The 27,021-nt window shown below is 44.4% G+C and overlaps 2 protein-coding genes across 5 annotated transcripts in view; one reads left to right on the top strand and one right to left on the bottom strand.

Moving 5' to 3' along the window:
• Positions 1-16,612, bottom strand: part of LOC135913311 (nucleolar protein dao-5-like) — a 105,668-nt gene extending 89,056 nt beyond the window's left edge. For both annotated transcript variants that reach the window (XM_065445907.1, XM_065445906.1), the window contains exons 1-3: positions 16,346-16,612; positions 15,430-15,505; positions 15,242-15,354 (exon numbers count right to left, since the gene is read on the bottom strand). In XM_065445907.1, coding sequence (XP_065301979.1) covers positions 15,242-15,354; positions 15,430-15,495 — 179 coding nt within the window. In that variant the 5' untranslated portion in view covers positions 15,496-15,505; positions 16,346-16,612. The remainder of the gene's footprint in view (positions 1-15,241; positions 15,355-15,429; positions 15,506-16,345) is intronic.
• Positions 16,613-17,060: 448 nt separating this feature from the next.
• Positions 17,061-27,021, top strand: part of LOC135913310 (protein NEDD1-like) — a 98,151-nt gene continuing 88,190 nt past the window's right edge. For 2 of the 3 annotated variants that reach the window (XM_065445904.2, XM_070541261.1), the window contains exon 1: positions 17,061-17,287. In XM_065445904.2, the coding sequence (XP_065301976.1) occupies positions 17,170-17,287 (118 nt within the window). In that variant the 5' untranslated portion in view covers positions 17,061-17,169. The other variant, XM_070541262.1, reaches the window with a different exon arrangement.

Below are 27,021 nucleotides of genomic sequence, written 5' to 3'. Positions count from 1 at the left end.
GTGCGTTAGTAAAGACTGCGGAAAACGAAAGATCACTTCTGGGTGTGAGTTTTGGTTGATTCTTTTTTTTTTTTTATAGAGGACGGGATGATTGCTGCACAATTTCTTTTACAGAGTCGGATGATTCGTCAAAAATATATTATTTAGGACCAATGTACAAGGTTTTATAGTGTAGAGAGTATGCAAGTCATTTAGATTTAGCGAAAGCCAAAAAGGCATCTTTTTTGGGCAGTTCCGTGGGGTGGGCACCTTTATTTGGCAAGCCAACTATGCCAGGAGGCATTCTTGTCCTCTCTGTGTCTGCTGTCCCTAGCCCTACCTGCCGTGCCTCGCTTTTGCCTTGAGGGTCACAGGCCACTTGTGCCAGCCCTGCCTCCGGCTGCCTCATCTGTTGCTCAACGCGGCTGGTTCACCATATCAAGCCGTGACCCCTAGTTGAGTAGTCACCCTGACGGAAACAGCACAGTACACGCAGAAACTGCATACCAGAGGGGCTACAAGGCACCTGATCTAGATGTGCCTCTTAAACAGCTGAGAAAACCTGTAAGCGGCATGGCTAGGACTGGGGTACACATACAAGTGGTTGACATCACCAAAGAGATGCTCCACAGGCTCACTAGGAGCTGGTTACATGACTTTTGCTCCCGCGACTTCTTGTGATCGGTGAACCACCATCTGATTAGTAGACTGCAGCAGCCACACACAATCGGTCAATTTTTCGGTGAGCATTTTGCGACCAGCCATGACTGAAGCACTGCGGTGCATTCTTCGTGGTCTGACTGCGAAACTTTCTCTGCATGATGTTGCAAAGTTGATGAACCCTGCAATAGTGTCCTCTGTGTGCTACAGAGTAAAGAAGCATCGTGCGCTTTCCTGCGCCGTCACTCCTAGCTTTGCCAAAACCCATCTCCACAGGTGCTTCCTAATATTCTTGAGCCACAGCCAAGTGCCTACTCAAGCAGATGCAGAGGTGTGCTGTGTAAAGCGAGTCACACCGTAGACCCTCGTAGTTATGATGCTTCTACGCTGCATGGAACTGCAAAAGTCAACCGCTAAATGGGAGCTATGAAATGTCTTGGGGTTTGCAAATTTCTTCAGTGATTATGTTTCTAAGTGCTGCACAATTATTTTGTTTTTGTAAAATACTTTACAAGGCACGTGGGGCATTGAGTAAGGGTGGCATAGAATCAAATAAGCACATACAATTTCGTAACAATGTGAAGGTAGAGAAAAAAAAAAAAACAGCACCAGCCAGGTTCCTAAACAGCCTAAAAATAGGAGAAACATATTAGCTACATACAGCTGTGTATGAGTACAATGAAAAGGAAATGGATAAGTTTGTAACAAATGTATTACAGTGCAAGGAAAAGTAGGAAAAATAAAACCAGACAGTGAGTTTGATAGGAATGGTTAACAAGGGTTAAGCGAGTTGACTGAGTGCCTGAATTTTTCACGGTCAGTTTCCGCAACTATGTTATTGGGGAGGCTGTTCCAGAGAATAATGGCATGTGGAATTGCAGACAAGTTAAATGCTTCAGTTTTACCATAGACACACATGAAGCTAAGATGAATGTGTAATCTGTGACACGTGTGAGATGACGTTTCTAGGTCACATGTCACACTTGACCCATGGCACATCTGGCTGGTTCCTTTTGAGCACTCAGAATGCATTCGCCTGGTTTATTCGGAGTGCTATGCTCCAGCTCCTGGGAGCATGACCAAGATCTGCCAAAATTCCAGCCCCAGAGCTTCTGAAGCATTTGTTGTTGATTTGACTGCTGTGGCAGTAATTATGTGTGTGAGCATTTTGTGCACCTGCCATATTCGTTTATCAGAAAAGCAGCCTTGACATCTTACACTTCTGTCCACTGAGTGCTCTGGTGAGAGCCTTGTGCGCATTGTCTCTGACTTCGAGCTAGAGTGGCTCTGTTTGTGGTACAACTTGTGGTACAAATCAGAACACAGTAGGAACCAGCCAGCTGTACAAAAAGAAGTAAATCCCCAATCTCAATTTTTTTAATGAGGCTGCCACCAAAGCTTCTGACGAACTGAAGATGTATGTTGCAAGTACATTGGTTATGCACGTTCTGGCTGCTCAAGAATGCACATCCATTAGAGACTCGGTGGGCTAGGCTGTGGACATAGGCTTATGGCTGACTGAATCTGATAACCAGGACAGTATGCACCTCGTGACATGCCTGACAAAGAAGTTCACTCCGGACATATTTCTCACAGGCTACAAATGAACGTTTGGCTTACGTGATCACATGGGCAGTATAATTCATACAACTGTTTGGGCGACTGCACAGTTGCAATGTACGAAGAGCAGGGACTGTGATTTACACGACTGATATAGACAACACATGCGCAGAAGTGTTTTATTGCCATTTTTTTGCATAAAGGAATTAAATCAATCAATAGAATGGAAAAATAGGGGACAACCAATCAGCCCTTAGAATAGCTTTTTTACCCTACAATGCACTAAGGTGTTGCTATTCAGGGGCTGTAGTTCAAATAACAACCAATCATAATTAGCCACAGTCGAAACCATTTACAACAACGTTGATAGTTCTGTAAAACATGGTTGGTACATCAGTATTTCTTTATATATGGATTCACCCTTAGAGGCGCTAAAAAACAAACTGCATTGAAGCTGTCACTAGCAGTTACAGTTAGGCAGCAAACAGGCCCGAAAACCAGATTTTCAGTGTCATTTTTGTTCTCGGTACGTTCCTGCACCTAGCTGCAAATTTTCATTAGAAATGTCCATCTAAAGAACAAAATGCGTTGTCGTACAGCTCTTTCAAAACAGTGCCCAGTTCCGATCAGCTGTCATTTCGAAACTGCAGGTTCAGCCGTCATTTTTCATTCGAGAGCTCGCGATACGTTCTACTACCGTCTGGACATGACTGTATTCTGCACAAGAGAGCGAAGCATTCTAGTTGGCCGGAAGCATAAACTTTGGAAACTTTCTTACCTTACAAGCATGACATTGATCACCTTCAGTGCATAATCAGTAATTATCATACAATTTCGAATGTTCGAATGCCAATTTCGAATGCCATTCCTCATAAAGTTGCATCAGAAAAATAACCTCCTTAGCTTTAGTCTGCTGCTTTTACCAATTCTTCACTGACAGATCCCGCATATTTAAAAAAAAAGAGTACTGACCAGAAAATTTGGTCTGTCGCAATTTTTCTGCTTTTTCGGGTAGTTGACTCCATAGTTAAAAAAAAAAAAGCTTTAATTCCTCCAGAGTGTCACAAATAAATGAAAACCTTATATGCTACCCGCTCAAAATGCACACCAAAAGCCGTGCATCATTGGACATAAAAAAGTAGAGTTACTGTGTCCCCAAAAGCAGAGGTGGTGGTCATGTGGTATTGCAAACAACTCGAGCGTGAGGCGGTTGATGGCCAAAAAATGACCATGTCACCAAAAGCTGCCAAATCGGCCCTTCAAATCATTCACTTCTGGAAATGCAGGGACACCCGCTCTCGTTTTTGCTTATCAAGTGACGAGCGGACTCAGCTTTTAGTGGCATGTTCATATTGCGTGCGCGTCAGTAGTGTCTGGCACCATTATACTGCCACGAACTATGGTAATGTGAATAGCCTCCTTTTTCACGTTTGAAGCCAAACTACACTTTGCACATGTTCTTAACTTGCCATATTAAGTACTGACGTCATATTTTATACTCTTCGTTGTTTTTGTTGTGTTTAGTGGCAGTCTAGGTCCTACTTACTGGCAAGCCTCAGAGCATCCTAAATAATTTAATACAGCTAACTATCGTTGATTAAACCTCAGTTAAATTGAACAAACTGGAAAGTTCTGGCAAGGACCGATGCAGTGGCCATGGAAGGAAAGCTTATTTGGTTTGAATGCAAAAGCATGCTGCTTGGGTTTAATCGACCCCACCATACCGCTACCAGCGCCTTTTCATGCACATAGCAGTTTAAAAGCTTGAAAACATAATAAATTTAGCAGCGGCACTACCGCTTCCCTAGGCATGAAGTTATGTAGCCTTTTAGTAGTGAACAATCCCTCCCTCTACCTGTGAAGCCATCCATTTCCATTTGGTTCGTGTTGTGTCAGTGATGAAAGTAATGCTAACAACGTTGTCAACAGTGCCTGCTGCAGCCTCATAGTGAAGCTTATGTTGAGGCTGGGCTCAATGTTCTGAAACTTTTCTTTTCTTTTTCAGTAGAACGCACAGGTAGTGTTTAAGCATGTCGACACTCAATCTTTGCCACATGCTGTTTTATGCACTTCAAGAACAAGAAGCAAAATGAAAAATTAACAGAATATTTCAAACAATAATAAAGCTAGGATGATGTTCAGTCGGCTGCCATTTGTTAATTTCACCTTTCCGATAATTTTACGAAATTCTGTGTTCCTGCAAGGGTCAAATTAACAGGAGTTAATTGCATAATAGCTTTTCTACAGCCAGCTTTGGCTCCTTGTCATGACATGAGTGGAGTGGACATATGTGGTTATATGCGTCGTGGTCGGTGAAATGAACAAGCGGACGGCAACGCAGACATACTAAGATGGGCAGCTACGGTGCATCAACGTCATGTGCACATGCCCAGCGGAGAGAAGAAAAAGAAGCAGGTGGAAGGGGGCGTGAGAGATTTTGGAGGGAGATGGCGAGTGTGGCAGATGTGGCAGGACTGAGAAGCTGGTGTCCAGGGCGTGGGAATAGCAACCTGCCGAGTTTCTGGCCAAAAGTCGCTGCAGGCTCCCATCTGGTCATACGTGCCACAAGCTCTTTCATGCAGCCCGCAGTTGCCAAACGTCGCAAGGGCATACAACCTGGGCAAAGCCAGCATCTATCGCTGAGCCCAAGCTCCGGCTGGTGAATGCCAAAAGGGCATCCGGCTGTTGCCTCCTCCACATGCAAGTCCGACCCGCGACAGTGCCATCTACTCCCGCTGTTTCATCAGGTCTGCACCAGCATAGAGCATCACTGCCTGTCCTGATAAGTGCTTGCGTGCTGTTATCGTGCATGAGTTGCATTATGCTGTTGGGTCTTCTGTACCTATGGCCCCGGAAGCCGTTTATTCCCCTTTGGAAGCACATATGAAGGGGAATAAACGTCGGGGGCTCTTTCATGTACTTCCGGGAGCTGGGCGTGACCTGCGTGTTTCTTTCCTCGCCAATAGCTTGGCCACTTGGTCACTGCAGTATGTGACAGCACGACATAGTGTCAGGAAGTTAACCCATTCACACACCTGCGCACGGAAACGAGACATCGGCAAACATGAAGCACCATGGCTTCTACAGTGCACAGCCTTCAACAGCCCTGCAGCTGGACTTCGACAACACGTCAGAGTGGCCGGCGTGGATACAGATGTTCGAAACTATCACTACGCATCGGGCCTGAGCAAGTGCTCGGAGGAGCTACAAGTGCATGCCTTGCTCTATACAATGGGATTGCAAGCTCGAGACATCTTTTCTACGTTCAACCTTTCAATTGACGAAGCGAAGAAGTTCAATGTCGTCAAAACGGCATTCGACCAGTGTTTCATAAAGGAGCACAACTTAGTGTACAGAAGCGCTCACTTCCACAAGAGGCAGAAGATGCCCAGAGAAGTTGTCGACCACTTCATAACAACGCTACACGTTCTGGCGAACTGGTGTGACTTTGGCGACTCCAAGGAATGCCTCTTCAGGGACCATTGCGTGGTTGGTCTGCGAGACGAGAAGCTTTCTGAACATCTTCAAATGGACGGCAAGCTGACTCTTTCAACACCTCTAGTGAAAGCATGGCTGAAGGAAACTGTCCGGATGCAACAAGAAGACCTTCGCAGATCTAAAGGCTTCAGTGATGGTTCCGTGTCCCTGGAGTGCAGTGAGGTTGGCGTTAAGCCGTGGGTATCAGAAGAAACAGCGGAGGAAAGTCTTCGGAAACCAAGGTTCTGTAGATCGGGATGAACGGTGCAACTTCTCTGGCAGCAACATGCATGCCAGGACTGCCTGCCCAGCGAAGGCCAAGAAGTGCCACAGTATCAAGGAACACTTCAGCAGGGTGTGCTTCAACAAAACTTCAGAATGACAGGTGTCTGTCCTGTGCCTATTCAGGTGTATAGGTGCCTATCCTGTCTCTTTGGTGCACATGGACTCGGGCGATATTTTTTGGGGAGCTGTCAATGTGTCAAGTGTGCAGTCGCGATTTGTTCATTGGCAAAAATTGTCCAAGATGGTTCAGCATGTCCAGAACATTGCATAACTCTGGTACCTTCACTGGAGGTTCTAGTTTTTTTACGGAATCTATCTTTGCCGGGTTAATGGCTCCTCTAAGGGCGCTCTTAACAAAAAAAGCCAAATGGGTTGGGGCTCTGCCCAGAACACTGCCCTTAAAAACCTTGCTGCCGTGCTGCCGCTTCGGCTTGGTCGCTGCAGCACGTGGCAACATGACACTACCAACATCTCCTTAAGTCCCACAATGTGTCCACCATATGTACCATGACTCGGTGACCTTTTTTTTATTACCTGTTATAAATGATCATTGAACCTTGTTGTTAACACCTAGTTTGTTTTCTTTACCTTGTATTCAGCTGTTTTGCAAATATAATTTTTGTGTGTGCTGTGCATGTGTGCAAATGGCCTCATCTTTAATATTTGATTTCAAGTGCTTTGTTTAAGAAAGCAATCAAAACATGAAAAGCTTCGCTTCGTGACACTTCTTTCCCCCAAGAACTGACTGTGATGCGATGTCATGATGCAGAAGATTGTCATCTGGTAGCAGAACATAGCGACGTTTTAACACTGACTCACTCAGTCATCTCCTATGCTGCTACATTGGGCTTTACAATGAGTACCAGCACTGTAGCAGTTCGTAGTTCTCATATTGTTTCATTGGTGCATCTTCCCTGCGTGACAATTTGTTTCCACTGTGTTAGGGAAATGAATCTGTATGAACTAGCCCAACTCGATGCACTTCTGAGAATGTGTGTTTAGTTTGCATTTGAAAATGTTATAAGCCCAATTGACTTGAATATTTAGTCATAATGTCACTGTCATATGGCACTCCTGAAAGGATTCTTATGAAAGCTGCAATTATATATATATTCGTGCCTATTTATGCCTTTAAAGCCTGTATTCTTGCATTTACCACTGCGTCTGCTGTGTGCCTTTATAACTGTGTAGTCGCCCTCCATGCTCGTGCCACTGTTGGCTGCGGCTTCGCCAGCTGTGGCTGCGGCAAACGGCAGTTTCATTTTGACTCTGTGCAAACCTGTCGAGGATGAAGAGCACTGGCTAAAATGATGGTCATACGATCTGTTGGCGACCTGCTCACTAGCGAAAAAATATTCATGATGTGCATGCAGTAGTGAAAAAGCACAGCTCATGAAGATGCGCGTTGCGGCCCCGCTGTGAAGCAAGTCACAAGGCCTACCCTGCAGCGAGCACTAATCAGTCAAGAGATGACGAAAATTGCCACTTCCGCATTGACTTTGTGCAAAATAGAAAGAGGATTTGCTGGTTCATTCAGTAAATAAAAGTGTATTGAAATAGTATGCCCTCGCTTATTATTTTCGTGATATTCTCAATAATTCATCATTTGGTTAAGGGGGGATGTGGCAATTGAAACGGTGGAAATGTCAAAATTTTCTATTTTTTGTTTACTTCTTTTACACGATCCACGGACCTTTATTTACCTCGCGGTGAAATATTATAATGAAGTACACGGTAGAAATTGAGAAAACAGCACTTTCCAAGAGTGCTGTCATAAAAAAATTGCAAAAAAATTTGGCTTCGGAAGACCCCGTCGCACCGCAGATCGCCCAGCTATACGTTGACGCAGTGCCGCCATCTCAGTATCAACGTAAAGAGGAGAGATCGGAGCTAAAGATAGCCAGAGCAACGTATTCCTCCAGTGAAAAATAAATTGGCACACGCAAGTGAAAAAAAAAAAGGCAAATGCGGCATTGCGACTGGGCACAGTAGTCACATGGGGCACAGGGTGTGCTCCTATTGGCTGTTGTAGATTTGAATGGCTGACGAACTCCTATCGCACGCATCTACACAGCAGTGAGCTGCGCAATCCGATCGATGTGAATGACGATCGTGGCAGCTTAACATATGTGTTCGGTGATGAGCCCCAGAGGAATCAAGTTCCGAACGGCCCACGTGTATGGAAAACCAGAAAAGGAGTGGAAAACAGGGAGGAAATCACTCGTAGAAGCCGATGCCACAGAGCTTGTCGATGAGGCAAGACCGTCGCACATGGGTGACCGGAAAAGCACATCCACGTGCGGTGATAACGATGCTATCATGGGCTATGGTGACGGCGGGACCGTGGGCACATGCACGCGCGATGATGAAGGTGCGCCTGCGAGTGATAGTAACGGTGCATCCACGTGTGGTCGTGATGCCAACGCGACCTCGGCGAGAGCAAAAGTTTTCGCGTCAAATATTCAACTGCGGATTTCAGCACCAACTCTCACTAATAAAGAGGTTTCGCGACGAGAGACAAAAGCAGACGTTTTGAATGTGCTGTCACCTACCTCTGCATAACGCATGGATGCACGACGATCAAAAAGGCAACTAAGGTGCACGAAACTGCTGCAAGAAAGCGAAAAGCTACATCAAAATGTAAAGAAAATGTGCCCTCACAGGCAAAGGACTACATTCCAGGCGGGTTTTAGGTGCTCAAAGTTAATATTTAAATGTTTGCAACAAATGAAACTATGAGCTCCGTTTTCTCAGCATTCATTTTTTGTGCAGTTGCTTTCAGTCCTCCCAGCGCCATTTCACAACGAATGAATACAAAGTCATTCCGTCTTTTGCACTTAGATTCTGAAACATTAATGAGTGCAGTAAAGCTGTTCATTTTTAAATGCACCTCATAAAAGAATTTATAATGGATATTTTGCAAAAGTCGTTAGTAAGACAATGTGCACAGGAAAGTTCAAAACATATAAACAAATAAATAACATATAAAAATAAACCAATAGCTTTATTGCACAGGAGGGGCCTTTGTGAACATGGCGATGTGAAAATCTTGGCAAACCTATATGTAATTAATTAATCAATTAATTAATTTGGGGATAAATATTAAAGGTTGCCAATTGTAACTCGAAAACTATAATAGATAGCACAAAACTAATTTCAGTTATTGTATTAGCATAACAAATCACACCTGCATGCCAAATTTTATCAATTTATTCCCATAAATAAAAAAAAAGCTTTCATTGCCACGTCCCCTCTTAATTCAGACAATTTTTCAGTCCAACAAAGTCCAAATTAACGAAGTTTTACTGGGTGTGTGTGTGCTCTTTTTTGCTACTGCTGTCATGGGATCAGTTGATGTCACACAGTTGGCGATCAATATTGTAGGCCTGTCTTCCCATCAATCTTCAATTACCCCTGTCTTGCTTTAGCTGACTCCATCCCACGCCTGCAAATTTCCTAGCCTCATCACACCAGATATTAATACATTGTCCTCAGCCGGCACATCACTCTGCAACTTCAACCATAGGTTGGCACAGTCACAAGCATACTACTCGCTCCACACTCATCTCACAGAATGCAAGATGCAGGCAGCCTCAGCGAGTGACAGAGGGTTCAAGTTGAGCCCAGCGTGAAAGGAAGTAAGTGCCTGTAAACGTGACTACAAACAAAAGTCAGTAAAGTGGCAAGCTAGGTGATTTGTTCCATGTGACCTAATGACCAACGCACGCAGATGGTGTCTTCCTTCTTTTGTGTGTGTGTTTTTTTTTTATGAACTGCAGTTGTTAGACAGCTTTCGTCCTGTGTCTTCATTTTGCTTTGCCGTCATTTTCCGTGCCAATTCAACAAATTAAACAGAAGTCAGTGACGGTGAGTTAGGTTGGACGTATGTGGGCAAAGGGAGTTGACGCAAGTACTATATGAGCATAAGTGGCTGCCAGTACAGTGTGAATAGAAGCAGCTATGAATGCGAGTGAGTGCTGATGAACACGAGTATGAGTGAGTACATTGCCTGCAAAACTACTGGTGGGCAAGTTTGAGTGAATATCTGCTGACTGTGCTGACCTGCGACTTCGATAGACCATGGGTTATCTGTAGTATGTCTGTTATACATTTCTTCCAATTTCCCCTCGTTATCCGTCCATTAGATTTGCCCTGCACTTTATTAACCAGTTTCCGCTAGTTCAGTGCCAGGTCTTGCTCATGGTGAACAGGCATGGCACCGTCCGCATAGTGTTCCCGACTAAAATTACCAGAGAGAACTCTGGCACTACAATTGTTCAGCAAGCACCTTAATGATGGTTAGCAGGTGGATTTGTCTGATCGTCATGTTCGCGGCTTTATTCACTGTGCTCTATCTTCTGTTATACGCCTAAACTTTGAAGCTATTGTATAATTCTAAATGCAGGAGGCAATAATACTAAGCACATGTGTGGGATTACTACAAATTGTTATCTTCACAACAAACGTTTCATTAAGAATGAACAATTTGCTAAGTCACAAAGCCATCTGAAGCCAAAAGGACGAAGTTTAACCCTGTGAGGGTCAATGACGTAAATATACAGCGCCGCGAACAAGACCGAAAATGGTCGATGCCATATATTTACGGCGCCGTCTGTACGTTTAAAAAGCACGCCAATTTCCTAACTTTTCCTTTTCTGTCATGTCTTGCCACTATGTGGGAATACAGGGAATTTTTTTCACACGCCTCCCTCTCTCGGTTTTCGTTGCATGGTTTGTTTTAGCATTAGTTCGCTCCTGTGTGTCTATATAGTACCACCCGCGCATTGGCGCGCGCGCGGGTGGTGGTTCGGGTTTTCATCAGCTTTGCACTTGCAAAGCTGATAGCTATCTTGTTACTAATTGCTCAAAGGGTGACCACCTCTTTCTCGCTCGTTCAGTGCTCACAGGGGTGCGCATAGGATGGATGTTGCCGTGCATGCAATTCTGCGGCTTCTTATTTTTTTTACACTCGCGAAAACTAATTGCCTCTGGTTGGCAAAAGATGAAGATTAGCGGAAGTTTGTCACACGTTTTGCCTTTTTGATGGGCACACAACCATACAGTTTTCTTGAGTGCGCACACCTACGGAGTTCGATTATGCTACGGATGTACAGTGCTCACGGAATGAAACGCGACACGGAGCATTTAGTAGAACCCTGCATATGTGCAAAGTACGCGAGAGCACTATGTCATGTCGCTAGGAATTTGGTCTCTAATGGTGCCGAGGAGCCCGATGTAAGTGTACGCGCCAGAATTACGTCGATGCGACACGAACTGCAGCCGGTGGAAACGAAAGTATGCGCATTACTTAACCCTAAATTGACGCGTTTCATTCCGTGAGCACTGTGCATATTAGATATTAGTGTAAGAGCAGGAATATTTGAGTCTTGCGAAATATTCTCGTGTGTGCATTTTCAAGGCCTTGAACTATGCGTATAAAAAAGCTTCAAATTTTTAGTTCTTAGAAGTTTATTTCCTTTTTTATTCATGAATGAAGAGTACATATATACCAGCGCAAAATATTTCTTTCTCACTTTACGGTCACTCTAGAAAAACTGCGGTTAATTTTTTTGAAATAAGTCCCTAAGAAGAATTGAAATCTGCAATAAAAAAATGACCCTGGGCGGTGGGAAAAAAATCGACCCTCAAAGGGCCCCTCACCAGGTCTGGCCATTTTGAGGTGACAAGCGCAGAGCATACAATGCACACTAACAATCGTGTTGGTGAAGAATTATGCTGCTACCCACTGCAGAAAGGTCTGAAATTTCAATTCGAACACAATTTTCCCTTTCCCTCGTGGCAACAACGCTCCAAGCCGGACGGTGACGTACTCGAGTCCGCAGTGTGACGTCGCTCATGGTGACACGTGACTTTGAGAATTATTCAAGGCAACATCTGTTAATTGTGTGATCTATTGCTTGAATTGACGAACTGAAGTTTAGAGAAATAATAAAACACACAAACGGAATGTCTGCGCGTTGTTTGTTTCACTTTGCACCGAAGCAAGAGAGATGTACTTCCCCTTCGTCTGCTTGTTCCCGCGGTCGTGCAGTCACATGTGCAGGTACCGAAACTATGCCCTTTTCTACCATGTTACAGCACGTGATCATGCTCTACGATCCGCTTGTTCTGCCTCAGTATTCATGTAGCACTGAATTATGCCGCTAGTCATGTATCCTTGCGCACAGTGCGCAAAATTGTGCGCACAGTGCGAAACGTGACATCACAACAGCTCACGGATAACGTGTTGGTGGAAACGAGCAGCTCCGAAAAAATAAGAAAAAAAGAAAGAAAGAAGAAAAAAAAAAAAGAGGAAAGGCAGGGCCCATGACATGTGCATCATGCGATCCTCGAGGTCTGGTATGGGAGAACGCAGGGAAGGAATTTGGCTTGTGGAGGCTAGACGGGGCAAGTGGAGAGAGTGTCGCGCTATACGTCGCCTTCTGAAATCATGGGTTCGAGGCACTGAAATGTTTTTATCTCGGCTATTAGAGAGCCGATTTGAAAAATTTTTGTGGCAGAACGCCCCCTAGAGGACACGTAACAACTTCCAGCATATAACCAAAATTTGCTATAGGGTCTGGTAAAGGGCCCCTTAAAAAATCCACGTACTAACCATTGTTCCTATGATGGCTCAACAGCGACATCTGCAGCTCCCTGAGAGACTAATGCTTGAGTTCCCTCTGGTGATTTTTGTTGGAAACTCTATAAACTGTATGTACATTACACTACCTCTCTGGCAAGTGCACGGAATGCTACGAACTTGTCCTGTACAAAGCGTGTGCTATGTGAATCTAATGGTGATGAGCAAATGCAGCCATGTTGAACTGGTGAAATGAATAAAAGTGCAGCACCACCCGAACTATTCCAGTATGTGCAGGTGAATCAAATGAAACTACAGGCTAGAATACAGCAACGCAATAATCGCACTTTCGTCCCATTATCTTTGTTGTTCTTTTCACTATTTTCTTTCTGGGAAACAACAACAACAACAACAAAAAAATGATTTGCTGCCTAACACACAATGCAAGACATGAATCACGACCAGCTAGAATATCAGCTACCTGCATCAGATACAACCACATGAAGCCATGGAAAGCATAGAGGAAATTATTTGTAGTTTTTGCTTGAGATGCAATATGTTAAGATAAAAGAAATTACACTGAACAAAAGAACTTGCCGCCATGGGGAGCCGAAACCACAACCTCCTCATTAAGGCTGGGCTACATGTGGCGAAACACTGGCGTAAAAAAATTTGATGCTTGCTGTTGACCTGGGTCGACCAAAAAAAGATTGGCTGGCAAACTTAGCTGTCGGAAGCGGCGAATGTGCGAGGTACGATGGCCAGGCATCACAAGGAGCGATTTCACCGGAACTTCCGACACAGCATACAAAATGAGTATAAATTGTTTGTCAACACATACAAAACTTTTTATTCTAATGGCTTGGCAATCAACAATAATAAAATGAGAACCCTCTTTATAATTTTTTTTTGTCTTACAAGAACACTAATCTAGTCTGGCAACACTGGCCATAAAAGTCTTAAAGACCAACTTTTCCATAAAAATTGATTTGACATTCGTAACATCGTAAGACTGGTCCAAATTTGTACATTTTGCAGGAAATTCGGAAGAGTTGGCAGGCATGTCCTTGCATCCTTACAGCTCGCCTTGAGGTGTTCAGAGGTAAAATCTGGCCTCGACTGAGACTACGCACTTCTTATTTTCCTTTTCCTTATGTACATTTTCGTTGAATTTTGTTGAAGATCTATTCTCCAATATTTCATATTAAATCTTGTGCCCTTTTGAAATGTTAGTTCACCAGACTGCTGGCATAAATTGTGCCAACATGATGCCCCTGTACAATATACACCTGTATTTCGTTTTCAGGCACCAAATGTCCTCAGGCTACTATTTTGCTGCTTTTGTTCGAAGTCCACTCCCTAATTGACTGGGTCGGATGAAGCACTCATCCATTAATTAATTTTTCACTCACAACGTGCAAACCTGCTCTATGTCTTTTAGAGAAGATGTGTGCTGTGTGGGTGAAGTCTATAGTTGTTGCCACAAGTGCATGTTTAATGGTAATAAACAGCACAATGATAGCTGCAGTGAACAAATTTTGTATGCCAATCATAATATAATCAAAGTAATATATGCATTTAACAAAAAAATGTTAACTAAAGCATCGGCACGCATACTCTATACAGAACAGGTTCACTTATTAAAAAAGTGTTCATGTGCAGTTGTAACTGCAAACAATGGGAGGGAGAGTACATGTTCAACAGTTGAATGAGTAGCCACAGTGCAGTACGTAAACGGCAATAAGATTCAATGCCATCAAGTATGCATGTGCGGCCCCCGAGCAAAACCAATTAACCAATTCATATAATTTCTTCTGCATGTGTGGCACGAGCATAAGCTCCTCAAGAGCTTCAAGGCATGTGCAATGGTATACGATGTAGGCACTGATGGCTAGATGACTTAAGTATCTATACGCTGTTTCATACGTAGGTGGCAATGCTAAAAAGGCTCTCACTTGTTGCATTTGCTACCAAAAATACTGCATTACAAATGAAAAAAAAAAAAAATGTGGGAAACTTTATGTAATTCGATATGAAAGTGAAGTCTCGTACATTTATGTTGAAAAATAATACATACTTCTTACATAGAAGGTGTCATGGGATTTGAACCTACTGAATACCAGATGAGTGGAGCGACACATTTCTGTTACTACAGTTGCACGACTTGGGCTCGCAACGAAAGCACAGTACGTCCCATACTGTAAGCACTAAGGTGCATAAAAAATATGCAATGTGACGTACCCTTGTGTTAACACATTGTAGTTGTAATATATGAAATACTTCTTCCATGGAAAGCATCACAGATATTTAAAAAAAGGAAAACTGCCCTCTGATGCATCGAGTGACACTTCTGCAACTACACTGCTTGCGCAGCTTCTGCAATGTGGCCTGCAAGAAGCCCAACTAGCTCCAACATAGCTTCTGTAACCTCTGGGGACGCACATGCTGAGCTGTAGCTTTCTCTCTCTTTTTTTTTGGCTAATAAATGTGTAATTGTTAATAAGTGGTGGCAATGAAGAGAGGACGCAGCTATCCTGCGTGTTGCACAGTGCTTATGTGTCCTGTGTGCACCTCGGAATCCATCCATGTCCGATTCTTGCCCTTGTTTTGACAACAGCTGTTTCTCAAATGAAGCCACCTGCGCAGTTTTGAAGTCACGAAGCCTTGCAAAAGGAGATATCGTTTCCCCCGACTCACTTGTATATGTAGACATCGAACTTGCCCGCCGAGCGTCCGCTCTGCCGCTGGCAGACCTTGCGGTACCAGCCCTCGGGAAGGTTTGGGTCATCGAACAAGGCCGGGCTGTCCAGCTGCTCGGGAGAGAGCAAAACATTAGTTTGGCGCATGAGGTGGGCTACCAGCAGTGAAGATGGCACAACACCTACCTCAGTTGTGAAAACAGGTGCAGTAGTCGTGGGCTCTGGTACATCTTTGCCGTCACCGCCTGCCATGACTCAGGTTCTAAGGGTAAAAAGGGATGACAACGTCAGTGTCTGCAACTTGGTCACTGCAAGGGGGGCTAGTTCAAAAAAACAAATGCCCATTACACGCGGACTTCGTTACTTACATAACAACAAACATGTCAGATTCATCGACAACGAGACGCGGTGGCGTCCGAGCCTTTTTATTTCGCTTGTGAAGCGATAGTAGCCGAAATTTTGTGAGACGCTCGACTCGTTAAACGTGCGAAGTCATGCCTGTAGAACGAATGGGACACAGTACGTAAATAAATGTTTGAACACACGCTGTCCCCAGTCGCCAGGGGTCGATATTAGGCGAGAGAGAAGCTGTGAAAGCATACTGTTCCTACGTGCGTCGCGATTTCTAGCCGCGTCGAAGGTCAAACTCCGCGGCAGTTGGCCAGCGCGCCACATTGAGAAGGTGCGCCCGGGCGACAGAAAAAGAGCGAGATAGTGCCGATCCCTGAGCAAAGATCGTACACGAGAAGTGAAACGGAGCACTTTTCCCGACACGTCCACTGGCGACGCTGTACAAAGCGCGACGCGCGCGGAATGGCCCACGCTCGTAGTCGCGGCATCGCGAGGCAGCAGTTTGGCGCGTCGCTGCGTTTGCTCTGGCGCGCGTTCCCGACACACGACATCTTTATTTGCCGGAGCGTCAGCACTCGCTGGCTCTTCTTTTTTCGTCCCGAGGTGCGAGGCGAACACAATCCCCGGGACGCGCGCAACGACAAAAAAACGGCGGCGGCAGCGACCATCGAGTCGGGTGCGCGCGCTTGGTCACACACAACGGACGAAGCGCCGCCACCGATTCGCTGGCCCCGCGCGCCCGACAACTCACGGTGAGGCTGCTCGGGCACGCGCTGCCGGTCCCTCGTAGCGCGAGCGCGCGCCGTTACCGCTGCGTCCAGAGAACGTCGATGGCGCTTTTTCTCCTCCTCGGCTCCGATTTCGGTGGACACGGTGCGCGAAACCGTCGATACCTTGACACCACGAACTCAAAAATTTTTCGACTCTACGACGATGTCAACACATTTCCATTGTAGGAAACGTAGCAAGTTTGGACGCCAAAACTAACGGGCGGCAGTTGCGCATTCGCCTCAAAAAGGAGGGGCTGACACAGAAATGCCTCGACTCTAGTTTTCTTTGAGCACTCTCCTTGTGGCGCTAGCAACAATACGCTTATTACCTCACATAAAACACGTATTTAGTAAGCTTGAAAAACGTTTTTAGCTAATTTTTGTTGTACAGTAGATTATATTTAAAATATTACTTTGTTATGCTAAATTTGAAATACATTTATATAAAAAGTGTTGTACTCAGTGTCGTTATTTATCCTACGCGCAGAGAAAAAGTTCAGTGTAGTGGAATTTGTTACACCTTGTATAGCACTTATTACTGGTGTATTAACCTTTAAAAAGGGTAAAATGATGCATTTGATTAGTTCTTGCGCAGATGTGTTGAAAGAAAGGACAAAAAAAAACTCATCATGCAGTACCGGCGCGCATGAATACAGTTGCGTAGGCGCGCGCATTTTGTGCATGACGAAGATTTGCGCGCGGCTGCTCGGTTTGTCAGTCGTTCGACGCTAACGTGGAACGAGGCTGAACGCGGTACTTAAAGCACGGGAGTATATGTTTGCTCTACCGCCTTCGGTCTGCCACGATGTTCGCCACTGCCGGTGAAGACGTCCTGCTTTGGTCCTGCTCGACGCTGCAACCATGCTTGCGTTTCGACGTTGACAAGTCTCGGACGGTTTCGAGCGTCTCGTGGTCAGCTGACGGTTCGTACTGCAGGTTTTGAAAACGCACCCTTGGGGTTTCCTGTTCTCGTAAGAGAAATTTTGGACAAGATTTTCTCCTGGGATGTGCTTGCTATAGTTTCTCCACTAACCTTTTCTCGATAATTTTGTTTTCCCGTTGTCGTGTTTGTTGGCCTAAGGCAACCAGATACTCTATACGTGAGGTTCAGCGTTTTCGGTTTAAGGCCAGTCGCATGCGTCTGCGTTGTCACTATCAAATGTCGAGCAGCAGGACACAGGTGCCGGTAGCGCAAGAACGTGCGTGTTCTATAATGGAGTGTATAGAACTTCTGAGCTCTGTTATAATGAAACTTTAGAAAGGAATTGCATTGGTTACAGCGAAATGTTTGCATAACTTGGGGTAGATAGCTGGCAATGGCGCAAGACATAGACTTCAGAAGGGTGGGACAGCTCCCTTCGCTGTCTTTGTTGTACGGGTTCCTCGGACTGACATAAACCTGCAGAAGTCTTAATTCCCTCACGCCCCCCCCCCCCCTTAATATTCGTGTGATCATCATCATCAGCCTGGTTACGCCCACTGCAGGGCAAAGGCCTCTCCCATATTTCTCCAACAGCCCCGGTCATGTACTAATTGTGGCCATGCCGTCCCTGCAAGCTTCGTAATCTCATCCGCCCACCTAACTTTCTGCCGCCCCCTGCTACGCTTCCCTTCCCTTGGGATCCAGTCCGTAACCCTTAATGACCGTCGGTTATCTTCCCTCCTCATTACATGTCCTGCCCATGCCCATTTCTTTTTCTTGATTTCAACCAAGATGTCATTAACTCGCGTTTGTTCCCTGACCCAATGTGCTCTTTTCTTATCCCTTAACGTTACACCTATCATTCTTCTTTCCATAGCTCGTTGCGTCGTCCTCAATTTGAGTAGAACTCTTTTCGTAAGCCGCCAGGTTTCTGCCCCGTAGGTGAGTACTGGTAAGACACAGCTATTATATACTTTTCTCTTGAGGGATAATGGCAACCTGCTGTTCATGATCTGAGAATGCCTGCCAAACGCACCCCAGCCCATTCTTATTCTCCTGACTATTTCCGTCTCATGGTCCGGATCCGCCGTCACTGCCTGCCCCAAGTAGGTGTATTGCCCCAAGTAGGTGTATTCCCTTACGACTTCCAGTGCCTCGCTGCCTATTGTAAATTGCTGTTCTCTTCCGAGAGTGTTAAACATTACTTTAGTTTTCTGCGGATTAATTTTTAGACCCACTCTTCTGCTTTGCCTTTCCAGGTCAGTGAGCATGCATTGCAATTGGTCCCCTGAGTTACTAAGCAAGGCAATATCATCAGCGAATCGCAAGTTACTAAGGTATTCTCCATTAACTTTTATCCCCAATTCTTCCCAATCCAGGTCTCTGAATACCTCCTGTAAACATGCCGTGAATAGCATTGGAGAGATCGTATCTCCCTGCCTGACGCCTTTCTTTATCGGGATTTTGTTGCTTACTTTATGGAGGACTACGGTGGCTGTGGAGCCGCTATAGATCTTTCAGTATTTTTACATACGGCTCGTCTACACCCTGATTCCGTAATGCCTCCATGACTGCTGAGGTTTCGACAGAATCAAACGCTTTCTCGTAATCAATGAAAGCTATATATAAGGGTTGGTTATATTCCGCACATTTCTCTATCACCTGATTGATAGTGTGAATATGATCTATTGTTGAGTAGCCTTTACGGAATCCTGCCTGGTCCTTTGCTTGACAGAAATCTAAGGTGTTCCTGATTCTATTTGCGATTACCTTAGTAAATAGTTTGTAGGCAACGGACAGTAAGCTGATCGGTCTATAATTTTTCAAGTTTTTGGCGTCTCCTTTCTTATGAATTAGGATTATGTTAGCGTTCTTCCAAGATTCCGGTACGCTCGAGGTCATGAGACATTGCGTATACAGGGTGGCCAGTTTCTCTAGAACAATCTGTCCACCATCCTTCAACAAATCTGCTGTTACCTGATCCTCCCCAGCTGCCTTACCCCTTTGCATATCTCCCAAGGCTTTCTTTACTTCTTCCGGCGTTACCTTTGGGATTTCGAATTCCTCCAGACTATTTTCCCTTCCATTATCGTCGTGGGTGCCACTGGTACTGTATAAATCTCTATAGAACTCCTCAGCCACTTGTACTATCTCATCCATATTAGTAATGATATTGCCGGCTTTGTCTCTTAACGCATACATCTGATTCTTGCCAATTCCTAGTTTCTTCTTCACTGTTTTTAGGCTTCCTCCGTTCCTGAGAGCGTGTTCAATTCTATCCATATTATACTTCCTTATGTCAGCTGTCTTACGCTTGTTGATTAACTTCGAAAGTTCTGCCAGTTCTATTCTAGCTGTAGGGTTAGAGGCTTTCATATATTGGCGTTTCTTGATCAGATCTTTCGTCTCCTGCGATAGTTTGCTGGTATCCTGCCCAATGGAGTGACCACTGATTTCCATTGCACACTCCTTAATGATGCCCACAAGATTGTCGTTCATTGTTTCAACACTAAAGTCCTCTTCCAGAGTTAAAGCCGAATATCTGTTATGTAGCTTGATCTGGAATTATTCTATTTTCCCTCTTACCGCTAACTCATTAATCGGCTTCTTATGTACTAGTTTCTTCCGTTCCCTCCTCAGGTCTAGGCTAATTCGAGTTCTTACCATCCTGTGGTCACTGCAGCGCACTTTGCCGAGCACGTCCACATCTTGTATGATGCCAGGGTTAGCGCAGAGTATGAAGTCTTTCATTTCTAGTATCGCCGTTCGGGCTCCTCCACGTCCACTTTCGGCTATCCCGCTTGTGGAAGAAGGTATTCATTATCCTCATATTATTCTGTTCCGCAAACTGTACTAATAACTCTCCTCTGCTATTCCTAGAGCCTATGCCATATTCCCCCACTGCCTTGTCCCCAGCCTGCTTCTTGCCTACCTCGGCATTAAAGTCGCCCATTAGTATAGTGTATTTAGTTTTCACTCTACCCATCGCCGATTCCACGTCTTCATAGAAGCTTTCGATTACCTGGTCATCATGACTGGATGTAGGGGCGTAGACTTGTACAATCTTCATTTTGTATCTCTTATTAAGTTTCACAACAAGACCTGCCACCCTCTCGTTAATGCTATAGAATTCCTGTATGTTACCAGCTATATTCTTATTAATCAGGAATCCGACTCCTAGTTCTCTTCTCTCCGTTAAGCCCCTGTAGCACAAGACGTGCCCGCTTTTTAGCACTCTATATGCTTCTTTTGGCCTCCTAACTTCACTGAGCCCTATTATATCCCATTTAGTGCCCTCTAATTCCTCCAATAGCACTGCTAGACTCGCCTCACTAGATAACGTTCTAGCGTTAAACGTTGCCAGGTTCATATTCCATTGGCGGCCTGTCCGGAGCCAGTGATTCTTAGAACCCTCTGCTGCGTTGCAGGTCTGACCGCCGCCGTGGTCAGTTGCTTCGCAGCTGCTGGGGACTGAGGGCCGAGGTTTGATTGTTGTATTCATATAGGAGGTTGTGGCCAAGTACTGCACCAGGGTGGCCAATCCTGTTCTGGTGAGGGAGTGTGTTACCGGTTCTGGTTACCGGGATCAGGCCACACTCCAGGCCTGTTTGTGCAATTTTATCAACACGCGTTTTTTTTTTTTTTAATCTGGTGGAAAATTGCCGGCACCGGGATTCGAACCACGGACCTCTTGCACGTGAGGCGGGTATTCTACCTCTATGCCACCGCTGCACCTTATTCGTGTATTCTTTTTTTTTTTTTAGCCTTTCGTTCTGTGGAGGATGCATTCGAGTCGCGGTAGCGATGCCGTGTTTCTTGCTGGCGAGCTTAGGCTAGTTCTGCCACGCCCCAACACTCCTTGAATTTCCACCTAGATTTTTTTTTTTACTTTTGCTGGCATTTTCGGGGAAAAAGTTATTTGTTTCGAGCTCAGTTTTCTATTCCTTCAGTTGCAGCCACTACAGTGATGTGACTGTGCAAGACAGTGCACTTGACGTTTGACCACGAATACAATGAGCCTTTATCTGTGACTTATGTTGGTGGCCTTATGATCTTTTGAGTTGTTGGTGGATGAGGCAACATTAAATAAAGCATTTACGTGCCAGAGGGGAAAAGAAAAATAAGCCTTTGCAGATTATGCAGATTCCAGTTACTTGAATGGAATGGTATGTTTTATTTAACTCTGAAAAAGTTGGGCAGTTGTAACAGGCTTTATGCTCATTCGTCGAGGCTCGCAATGTACGTACTTTATTTTAGAGGAAAGTCTATAGAGAATGTGACCAAGTGTGGTATGTGCAGTTACAAGTTTCACAGGCACGGTCTGAAGGAGCACCTGTGGAACATAAGTTCCGCAGGTGGAGTGTCACATTCTTGTGAAAGCTCGTTGGGAAACTGTCAGGTGGGGTTGGGACTGTGACAGCAGACTGCCCCATTGTCGCTGCATACTCAAGGAAGGACTGCGATTGCGTGAAGACGCTGCAGGCCATAATTTAGAATGTTCTGGATGGAGGCATAGTAGGAGTCAAAGGCAGCAAAGGAAGTTTTTTAAGGGAGCTCTTGCATCCTTCAGCACTTGTAAGCATCTGGTTTGCCATTGCCCATAGTCTATCCAAGACTTTGCAAACGCCTTACCATATCTCGTGCACATTCTTTGCTAAATCCGAGTCATTTTGAGTGCTTGACTTGCGTCCAAGCTTAGTACTTTCTAATGCTGTCAGTGTGGTGTCTGGTTGCACATTCCAGTGGTGTGACCATACGGCTTCTTCAGCCTGCATTACGTGCTGTTCTTAATAGATTTCATATCAACCGCACCACCGCATGATGCCGGTGCTGCCACACAAAAGCAGTTGTGGAACTGCTCTACGCACATCTTCGAAGCATGGAGCTGTCCTGGCCTCTCCCTGTATCATGTATGGCACTGGACAGCTCCATGTAGATCACTAAAACTAATCTTGCGTAACAGGTAAATTGCAGTGCATTAGGTAGGTGACAACTGCAGAAACAAGTGGCAACCTGTTTGTCTTGTTCTTGCAGTTGTCCCTTGTCTAATGCGCTACGATTTGCCTATTGCTTAATTAGTGCAGATGCTTCCAATGCCCCAAGACATTACAGGAAGGAGTGAGAAGGAGCATTTTACAGTGCAACAAAATAATAAAAAGAAAAAAAAAAGATTGCTGAACATTAGGCACCGTGTACAGCATTTTTGAACTGCTTGCTGTCAGTAATGGCAATGCTAGTTCCACTGCATGCTGTTTTCTGGAATAGAGCCATTACACAAGTTAGTTCAGCATGATGGTATTCTGATCTTAAATGTGCGATCAGGGTTGGAGATGTAGATGGGGCTAAAGAGAGAAATCAGACAGGCACATTTATAGCGCAATGGTAACTCAGGCAAGGCAAAGGTATGAGATATTGGCATTGCGAGACTGGTTAGAAAAAAAAAAAAAAAATTGGAGGGCACTTAAGCTTCGCCATTAAAAATGGAACGTGATAGCATTCAAGAACCCTGACTACTACTCGCGCCTCCTGGCAACTGCAGCTTACATAATCGTAACGTTCACCAGGAAGCACTGGCAGTGAATGCTAAATATCTATAAGTCTAAGATTTAACATAAAAGGCAAGTGCTGTGGTGTTTTGCTTCATGACATTTGTTTGTGGGCTGTCATGTTCAAAATTCTGAGGGATAACTTTGTCAAGAATGTAAGACAGGTATGAACAACTTTAGTGATAGGATGGTGTGGCAATATAACCCGCATATACCGCAGTCATATAGCAAGGCGTGGCATATACATATACCTAAATATATATATGGAAATCTTTGCTGAAGGACAACTATGCCTGCACCGGATTTTCTGCGACATGGGGCCTTCAACTTTATCGCGTTAAAGCGTTACAAACAGCGTGGTATTTGATGAATTTATAGTCCTGAGCAACCCCTTGGGCTTGGTGTAAAAAGGCTGTCTGCAGATAGCATACATTGCTTTGCTGTGAACACCTTGGCCAAGTTTTACTGTCGAATGCGGTGTATGGAGCTCGCAAGTGGAGCATGAAACCTCCTCTCTTAAACGCTCTTTTCAACAGCAGCCAACTCGTTCTCTTCTGGACACTTATTTTGTAATAATGTGGATTTCCATACGCGGCTGCTATTGGCCAATAGCTGACATTAATCGAGAAGGGTGTTTAAATCAGTGTGCTTCTTTCTAGTGTTACTGTGTATACTTATTGATGAAGTTTAATACACAGTCAAGAATGTGCTTTCGAATTTCGACAATTACATACTTCTGGAAGAAGCCTACTATCGTCTGCCCGTATAGGAATTAAACTTCAGCCACTCTGCTTATCGGTGTTGTAGCTGCAGGTCTCCATTGCTATAAGGCTAGTTTCGAATGCTCAACTAGTCTTGAACCAAGCAGAACTTGCGGTCAGACCACACACAGTTTCCAGGGCGTGCTCACTCCTGGCCTCTCCTAGTTAGATTTCTCGGCGGAATACTTGATAGCACTTCAAAAATGTACAGGTTGGATGTGGCTACTATCTGTCAGTCAAGCTGGCGAAGGATAAAACCAGTGTGCACCACGTAGCATAGTCAGACTGTAGGATAGGAGTGCGAGCATGCACTCAAGCCCTGTCGTGCACGAAGCAAACGCTGCGCATATACGCTAGTTTCATGTAGCTGTGGTCTTCTTCGTAGCATAGATACTGCAGCCGCTGCAGTGTGTTGCTACGAGTTGACTGGCTAAACACACTGTGGCTTGCTGAGGACAACCGTGTTTGGCGCTTCGTAGGCGCCAAAACCGTTGTGTATTGGCATCTACATTAACATACAAACGCAAATTTGAACTGCGTGCCACGATGACATTTATAACGCGTTGTGGGCACGCTCCGCTCCGCCGTAGCCTTTGCACTCCAAGGCATTGAAGAAGGAACAGGAGCACAGCGATGAGGGTGTTTGACTGCCAATAACTGCACTTCTGCTGAATGCATTGAAGTACTTCTTGAGGCTTCATGAGATGCATTTCTTTAAATACATTTTGGCTCATCGATAAAAAGGGGTTCAGGGCCCTTTTAACGCCTGTGATGCCTGCCCAAGTTTCTCCATGTAGATATCTCATCGGTAAATTATCTGTGCTGTTGTCAGGGGAGTGACGAGGATTGCAAAGAAATAGCATGTGCCTAAATTACCATCTGCCACAAATTACCAGCTGCCGCAAATAAAGCTGTGCAAGTCAACACGAATGCACCATTGTGTGCCTGAATGCATGTATTTTTTTACTTTCTGTTGTTCTCATTTGAACATTTCTGTCCCTTTTTTCAAAGCTGCTGGACACATAAGTTTGGTGTTGGTGAGTTGCTTTGGTGCTTTCTAGTTCATTTTTGAAGATTCTATCAAGCCACCTGAAAATTCTGGGAAAAAAATAAAATAAGAAATAACCGGCAGTGTTAAATAAGTAGCTATGGCATTCTTATACTTGTTAGTTCTCCCAAATTTTTCGTAAAAGTTTACGAATTTGGACCTGTTGTATGATTTTTCTAAGGTTGCATCAAGGTTCATAAAAAATTCTGCTCGTGTCTTTGACCGTGTCCTTTACAGTATTCTCATGGTGAAAGGACACGCGAGGAGGAGGGTACCCGTTTCAAGCTAGCTTATTCGGGCAAGCTCTTGTAGCAAACAAAATTGGCAATAGCAAAATTGCTGAAAAAGTTACTTGGATCGGAAACATTTTGCTTGTACATCTCTTTTGATCCAAGTTTGCTGTTTGTCTGCTGTGTCTAAAGGTAAATCACGTATACTAAAGTGCATATGTAGCCCATAATAGGACTCTGGGCAAGCTTTAAGAAGAAATGTGTGCTTACTAAAGTTCACAGGTCTTGTTTATTTTATTGACTATACCTTGCAAGCCCATTGAAGGGCATTGGGTAAGTTTCTACAGAACAAAACGTTAGCACCAAATAAAGAAGGTAACGAAACAAAGATTGCAAATATAACAGTGGAACATTATACAATGTTATCAAAGAGTGTATTTAGGTTATCACGAAAAATGTGTCCCTCGTATAACCAACTTTGCAGATTTTGGATGTTAAGCTGTACAATTACAAGGGCAAATCAGTCTTTGCCCATATTTTTTTATAGCTACCCTGCGGTAGTGGTCGATATCAGTCTGTCTATGCGTTACGTCGACACGAAAAAATGTTCGTCTGCAGTTTCTTGTGAATGCCCTGTAACTCTCAATCTAATGTAGATATCTTGTAAACAATTATACTGAAATTGGCCACTAAGATGACTATCATTACGCCAAGTTTCATTTACTTGTCATTAGTTTTTTCACAGTGAAGTTGTAAATTTTGTAGAATTGCCGTCTGCTGTTAATACATGGCTGTCTACGGAGGGAATATGGTGACAGAAAATGGCTGTAACTCTTGTTTTATCAAAACTATCCCGAAAAAGATTATATGACAATTAGCCGCTTAGACGACTAACATTAGTTTTATTTATTTTTTGTAATTGCATAGTTCACAGTGAAGCTCTAAATATTGTGGAATTCCCATGTGCTGTCAATACACGGGCTTCTGTGGGAGGGAAATGGACAGCCTCATATTTGTCTGCTCAAATAACTCTAGTCCTTCCAAGTTTCATTCAGCTAATTAACAAGTATGCTCAATTGCAAATTACGAACAAAGTGTTCTGTTTCGTGTAATCCTTCGACTGCGCCCCAGTCAACGCATATCATTGCTCGTGTCGAGGCTTGGTTTAATGGCCACCTGCATCCTATACACACTGTTACCACCAGTGAGCGTTGTGTGTTATGATGGTTACGTCATGGTCGCCTAGGCGACTTTATCAAAATATAGATGTACGTATATACATATTCATTCAGAGACCTGGATTGGAAAGAATTGGGGATAAAAGTTAATGGATAATACCTTAGTAACTTGCGATTTGCTGATATTACCTTGCTTAGTAACTCCGGTGACCAATTGCAGTGCATGCACACTGACCTGGAGAGGCAAAGCAGAAGAGTGGGTCTAAAAATTAATCTGCAGAAAACTAAAGTAATGTTTAACAGTCTCGGAAGAGAACAGCAATTTACAATAGGCAGCCAGGCACTGGAAGTGGTAAGGGATTACATCTATTTAGGGCAGGTAGTGACGGCGGATCTGGATCATGAGACGGAAATAATCAGAAGAATAAGAATGGGCTGGGGTGCGTTTGGCAAACATTCTCAGATCATGAACAGCAGGTTGCCATTATCCCTCAAGAGAAAAGTGTATAATAGCTGTGTACCAGTACTCACCTACGGGGCAGAAACCTGGAGGCTTACAAAAAGGGCTCTACTTAAATTGAGGACGATGCAACAAGCTATGGAAAGAAGAATGATGGGTGTAACATTAAGGGATAAGAAAAGAGCAGAATGAGTGAGGGAGCAAACGCGAGTTAGTGACATCTTAGTTGAAATCAAGAAAAAGGAATGGGCATGGGCAGGACGTGTAATGAGGAGGGAAGATAACCGATGGTCATTAAGGGTTACGGACTGGATTCCAAGGGAAGGGAAACCTAGCAGGGGGCGGCAGAAAGTTAAGTGGGCGGATGAGATTAAGAAATTTGGAGGGACAACATGGCCGCAATTAGTACATGACCGGTGTAGTTGAAGTATGGGAGAGGCCTTTGCCCTGCAGTGGGCGTAACCAGGATGATGATGATGATATACATATATGTGCATAGACGCGTCGATTAA

This window comes from Dermacentor albipictus, chromosome 6 (genome assembly GCF_038994185.2).
Source record: "Dermacentor albipictus isolate Rhodes 1998 colony chromosome 6, USDA_Dalb.pri_finalv2, whole genome shotgun sequence".
NCBI lineage: Eukaryota > Metazoa > Arthropoda > Arachnida > Ixodida > Ixodidae > Dermacentor > Dermacentor albipictus.
This window is presented reverse-complemented; position numbering and strand designations above follow the sequence as displayed.